Source organism: Crinia signifera, chromosome 11 (assembly GCF_055691185.1).
Source record: "Crinia signifera chromosome 11, ASM5569118v1, whole genome shotgun sequence".
Classification (NCBI taxonomy): domain Eukaryota; kingdom Metazoa; phylum Chordata; class Amphibia; order Anura; family Myobatrachidae; genus Crinia; species Crinia signifera.
The window spans coordinates 119,572,932-119,579,155 of record NC_139227.1 but is presented as its reverse complement, the minus strand read 5'-3'; the positions used below and the strand labels follow the sequence as shown (position 1 = coordinate 119,579,155).

The 6,224-nt window shown below is 47.3% G+C and overlaps 1 protein-coding gene across 8 annotated transcripts in view; it reads right to left on the bottom strand.

The window, feature by feature from the left end:
* Positions 1 to 764: 764 nt before the first annotated feature.
* The window catches only part of LOC146045587 (uncharacterized), a 34,018-nt gene continuing 28,558 nt past the window's right edge, over positions 765 to 6,224 (bottom strand). For 6 of the 8 annotated variants that reach the window (XR_014465485.1, XR_014465482.1, XR_014465487.1 and 3 more), the window contains exons 3-4: positions 2,715 to 2,825; positions 765 to 916 (exon numbers count right to left, since the gene is read on the bottom strand). Coding sequence is in view for 2 of the 8 variants with exons in the window: in XM_083164548.1 (XP_083020674.1) it covers positions 822 to 916; positions 2,790 to 2,825 (131 nt within the window). In the remaining 6 variants the exon portion in view is untranslated. Of the gene's footprint in view, positions 917 to 2,707; positions 2,826 to 6,224 lie in introns of all 8 variants that reach the window. The other 2 variants (XM_083164549.1, XM_083164548.1) reach the window with 2 other exon arrangements.

The window sequence follows — 6,224 nt, the reverse complement described above, 5'->3', positions numbered from 1 at the left end:
ACATCAGCCAATGGGATCTCATGAGTTTGTATATACAGTAAGTGCTACCTTTACACCAGCTCCCAGCCAGTACATTGTTGCTTTACCAGAAGGCTACCTGGTCCTGAGCTCCCAGCTGTTATAGTCCCAGTCAATGGAGTGTCTCTTCGGTTCCAGGCTGATCGCCTCTCTCTGGCTACTGTCCAGTTGTTTTTCCATTATGGTCACCTTGATGTCTCCAGTCTTTGCTACCTGCATTAACCAGTTTTATTTCCCACATTATTATATCACACATAATTGGGATCCCCAATTTCAAATCCAAAGGGCAGCCTCATCTCAGAATAAATTGCATTTAATAAAAACATTATCTAGGCTGCAATTATATTACACTGGCCAAACAAACACTCTGAACCCATTGTGATATATTCTTTTACATTACACAAAAGAAGAAGATGTATCAACCGCCTGGAATAAACTCTGTCACTAAATTGACATTTAATCAGTTTGCATTTGTATGGTGCATCTAATTACTGCTAATAAGGCCGCTTGCTCTGTCATGGAAGACTGTTTTATGTAACCTTTGGCCTTACTAAATCCAGCTCACCCGGATCGGGATCAGTATAGCGCCCTACCACTGGCTCCACAAAACAACATGATATACATAATAACGTCTCACTGGAAAAGCAACCACAACTAATCCTACACTTTACAAACATTATACATTTTCATTTTAGAGGTTTCAATTTTTACACGAGGCAAAGCGAAATGATATTTTTTTCCTTACATGAATTTATTAGAGACAGATAAAACATATTAATTAAGTGCAACTGTATCCATGTTGTTTACAAATATGGTGCTAATGGCTGGTCCATAGGCTGCCGATTTCGGTGCTGGGTCTGTGCTGCAATATAGACATCTTGATGGAGGTCTGAATCACCTGCATGAACAGTGGACCAGGGTCAGTGATACTGCGTCCAAGGATCTAGACATTGGCTTCGGCAAGGCCAGAAAACGGGCCGATGTGCCCTTGTTTTCTGAAACGCTCTCTGATCCCTGCTGCGATCCCCCCCTGCATCGCCACCTGATGTATCAACATCGGGCAGCCCGGCTTCGCACCCCTGGGCTATCGCCATTCTGATATGGTGATAGCCCATTGTAGCATATGGCTACACATCGCACTGCCCAAGCGGCATTGCGGTCAGCGGGGTCACGGGGGGGTCAGCGCGTAACCACGCATGCACAGACCCTTCCGGCTCCGGACATCGCAGGGACGGGCTCTTTTCGGAGCCCTGTCTCAGCCCCCTGGGCGGTAATACATTGGGGTGAAATTATCGCATTTTACAATGTGATCCTGAGCGGTAATATTCTGCCCAGATCGCATTGTAAATGCGATCAATGGTAAATGGGGGCCTTAGGGAGGACAGGCCTTCTTATGTATGTTCTGTCCTAACTCAAAAAGTGTCCTCCTATCCTATATGTCTTCCTTTTTGATATTTGAAGATTAATCTGTAAATCCCCATATTCGATCGATGCCGAGCCGATCTGTTGCGTGTGATATAAATAATATTTATGTTTGATATGTTGAATGGTCGAGATACAGTGCGGCAAGACGTTAATATGAGACGCACGCACACCACATGGCACGGGAGATCTTGAGCGATCGCGCCGCGCCCAATTGGCTTTGTTAGCTCAGCATCCAATGATTACTCCTTCATTCGGTAATAGAAGTCAGTCTAAACTACGCCTGCGTTCGTAGGTGTACTCCCAGCAGTTTTCTGGGTGCACCCACCATTTTTCTGGGCACGCCCAGGAAATGCTGGGCATACCCCTGTTGCTACCCCCTGCCTGCCCACTCTGAAGTGAAACCCTAACATCGGGGCTGAACGAGTGACCCTGAATCGTCCCCATTAGGTACATTGTCTAGTGTGTGCCCATCATATGTGCAATCCCGCTGGTCGCTAGGGGCATCTCCCAGCCTCGCCCTGCAGCTGAATAAGGCTGTCACATGGCTCATCCCTGTCAGACCAGACCCTCAGCAAGTGTGTTTGCCAGTCTGGGCACGGGTCGCTAAGTGTGTATCCAGCTTTAGGATTTAGCACAGGGCTGCCTACTTTCACAGTCTCTTCTCCGGGAGCAGCCCGGAGAGGAGACTGTCAGCAGAACTGCGGGGGGCGGGGCCTGATATCGGTGCCATCAAGCACCGCCCCCAGTTTGCCAAATACCAGTATTCGCGGGTCTCCGATGAGGGGGCGGGGCTCCAATGATGGCATTATAAACAACAGAACGAGGGAGAGTGGGTGGGTGCGGGGGAAACCGGGAAGTTTGCCCGCCTTTCCAGGGGGCTGGGAGGGGGACCTGATTTCCAGGACCCTCCCGGCCAATCCGGGAGGGTGGGCAACCCTGGTTTAGCATAAGAGCTTAGAGTCAAAGAACAGCTTTGAGCTTATTTTTAAAATAGTTTGAATGGAGTGATGGGTTAGGGCAGGCATTTCCAAACTGTGGCCCTCCAGCTGTTGTGAAACTACAGCTCCCAGCATGCCTTGCCATAGTTTTAGCATAACCTAATAGCAAAACTGTGGAAAGGCCTGATGGGACGTGTAGTTTCACAACAGCTGGAGGGCCACAGTTTGGACATGCCTGGGTTAGGGTATGATAGCTAGTTTATTGCATGTGACAGAGTAACAAGAAATGAGTATTATGTCCGTTATACACCAGGATACACTTTTACCTCTCACCTACTGAACAACAGCGTGTGACATCAGGCTGAAAGGCACATCCGAAAATGACTCTGTAAATAGCAATGGCCTCACCTCCAGTATGAGCAGTCCGTGAGCCACAGGAACATTCTGTAAACAGAAGTAGAAGTCAATGATCTGCAGGTCACCCGTGCTGCCTGTGCCGGGTCCGGCCACAATTCATCATCATTAAAAAGAACTTTATTTTCCATAACTTTTTTTTTTTTTAACGCTATTATTTAATCAGTATCAGTTTTGACATTTTCTATTAAATTTGTTTTGATGCAAAGAGAGAAAATGGTTCTAATGGGCCATCGACACGGGGCGAATTCAGCCCCATTTCTGTCTAGATCACTTAGAAATGAAGCGTGGATCGGTCCATGGACCTTATTTTGGTCCGTCCACACGGGGCCGATGTTTTCGCATTGCGCGTGTGCATTTCTGGGTGTGAACAAGCTGTTCGCTGGGTGCACACACCCATCCTTGCGATCGGCGGGGGGTGTGGCGGCAGCGTTTCATGGGCGTTCCCATGGGTACACTGGGCATTGACGTGGGTGCGGGGGGGTGGCCAGCTGGTCAGGATGTGAATTTGCATCTGAGCGAATCAACCAGAATACCACCCCGTGTGTATGCCCCCCCGGCTATGTGCGGTCCTGCGTGTCGCTATTACCTGGCCAGATTATACTGCATACAATATAAATCTGGTCATCGCTAGGGTTCTCTAAACTGAGAACAATGGCAGTGACAGATCGCTCAGCATACATCGCTGGTGCATCGCTCGGGGCTGAGCGCAGTACCGGGTGCTGAGCTGGGGAGACAGCCGCAGCGGCAGCCTTTCATCTCTCACCATCTTGATTTTTTTCTTTATGGGGGTGTGGCCACACCCCCTCACAGAGGCCCCGCCACTTTACCAGGGCCTGACCGACCTGTCGGCTCCCATGTATGTACCCCGTAACAGATGAAGCCTGGCTGTATTTAAGTTGCCACTACGGATGGACAGAACTGGAGATGGCTCCTGCCTCGGCCAGTACCATGTGCACAGGTAGGTATTTACTAAAGTTTCTAAAAGTGAAAAGGTGTGATGTTGCCCATAGCAACCAATCAGAGTCTAAGGGGTAAATTTACTAAAGCGTCTAAAATGACAAGTGCGGATGTTGCCCATATCAACCAATTAGATTATAGTTTTGATGGGCCAAATATAATAGGGTGAGGGAGGGCCGGGGGCTGTGACAGCGCTGGACCATGATAAAGCTATTGTGGGGACTTCTAAAAAATCCAAAACACCAGTTACTAAAAGCACAATCAGTTATCTTCTGCCAGCAACGTTCACGTTTTCATAAAATGTACTAAAACACATAAATGTGATAGTAGCATGCCATCTAGTGGTAGATGTTGGTAAAACAAAGTCGTGATCTAATACCCTAGACTAGTGATTCCCAAACTATGGAGGGTGTTCTGATTCAGTCGCATTCGCATAGGGGACCGATTGTTTGCCACTGCCATAGGTTTCCATATGCAGCCGCTGTGAGCGAGCGCCTACAGCACTCACACACAGAAGTCCAGGCAGGGGGTGTGGAGGGGCGTGGGGCATTGGACTGGACAATTTGAATATGGGAACGCCCAGCGTTTCATAGGCATTCCCAAGAGAACGCTAATTACCCGGTGACGCACCAGCGGATGTCATCTGCCCGCCCTGTCATCGATTGTGTCGATTGTGCGGGTGGTGGATGGACCTATTCGCATTCCTGCAGGGATCTGGGGGGGGGGGGGTGGGGGGTGGGTTGTGCGATGGCCCCTGCGAAATTTGCAGCCTTGTGAGTCAACCAGAATAAGGGCCTATGTACACCCTGGGGGGGATGCCTCGGGTTGGTGGTCCAGGATCAAATAAACTATTCATGGTCAAAGTGATCGGCAAAACCAGCGCTGGTGACTGGACATAGCTGAACAGAAGGATGACAGGTTGACAAATATACTTAATGGAATTAATTTTTTCCCAAATGTATTAATAAAGAAACTTTTATCCTAGAGGTGCCGCGAAATTTTTTTTTGATACTCTATGGTGGCGTGAATGGAGAAAGTTTGGGAACTACTGCAGACAATTAAACTGACTTTGTTTTTGTTTTGTCTTATTTCAATTGGAATAACCCTAGACATGTATAGCTCCAGCGAGGCTGTATGGACTGGAGGAGGAAAAAGGAATGTTTGGGGAAGGATGGCTTCTTTCTGCAGATTTGAATTAATTCCCCTTCCAATATTTTTATTTTTTATTTTCCTGAAGCTTGAATGTAACATCAGCAGAGCTAGAAATGTTTAGGGTTGCACCTAACTTACAGCTGTTCAAATTAAAATGTCAGTTTAATTGTCAAAAATTTTTATACCCCTTTCATATCGCAAATGGGGGGGGGGGGGGGGGCAGAGCGTCATCGGGTGGGGGGAGGGGCAGAGGAGGAGGCAGCCTCCTCCTCCATATAGTGTGAACGGAACAGGGTCACTAGACCTGGGTTACCCATTCACACTGCCCAGCAACTTGGGTCTGATCCAGGAAAAACCTTTCTTTTAACCCGGGTCAGATCGCCGGGTTGCTGGACCTGGGATTTTTCAAAAGGCGCTTTCACATCGCACAGTGACCCGGGTTGGACCTGGGTTATTTATGAGGTGTGAAAAGGGTGTATTTCCTTACTTACAACATCAAATGTTCAAACGCAAAGGTGCAACGATAAATTGGACGATATGCACAATAACAACCATTGGTAACGATATTTTCATGCATATCGTATAGTGTGGACACACTGTATAGTTGACGATGCACGTTCCTGCGGGTCATTACTGATGTCCTTCATCTTATGTACATGAGGATATCGGTAATGAGAGCCATGCTGCCGTCCGTACACATCATGTACACATGTATATATATATATATCTATATAGATCTATATATATACATGTAGGTGTGTATCAGGTGGCGGTTCTCCTGTGACCCGGTGAAAGTTCAGCAGTGTTTTATACTTTTAGCTCCAGGTCACGTTTATTGAGTGAATTTTTCCCACACTGCTTTAGAGCAGTTATCCCTGCTAACATACAATTACATGCCTTCACAATACAAACAGCGCTATGGGGGCAAGACCAGGACATTTTTTTCTTTTACAGTCTAGACTAGTAACCAACACTTTTATTGGTAAGCTGCTCAATCAGAGGTCTGTCATTCAGGTGCCAACAGGGAGGGGTAAATCTGGTTAGGAAAGAAAAACAGTTTGTATCCCTATTGCACACTGAATGAGAAATATACATATAATAATCAGACAATACAGAGATCTTGGTTGCATATATCTGCAGATATAGGGTTAAGCCCCCAGGCCGTACGTCAAGGCGTCTCTGTCACTGGGGGTCCCTAACACTGGGTATGGGTCTGGGGTGTGGGCCCCCAACATGCCGACACAGGCTGACTACTCCAGGGCAGCACACAAATGAAAGTTAGTAGTGTTAAATAAGAAGCACATAAGTGCTATGTAG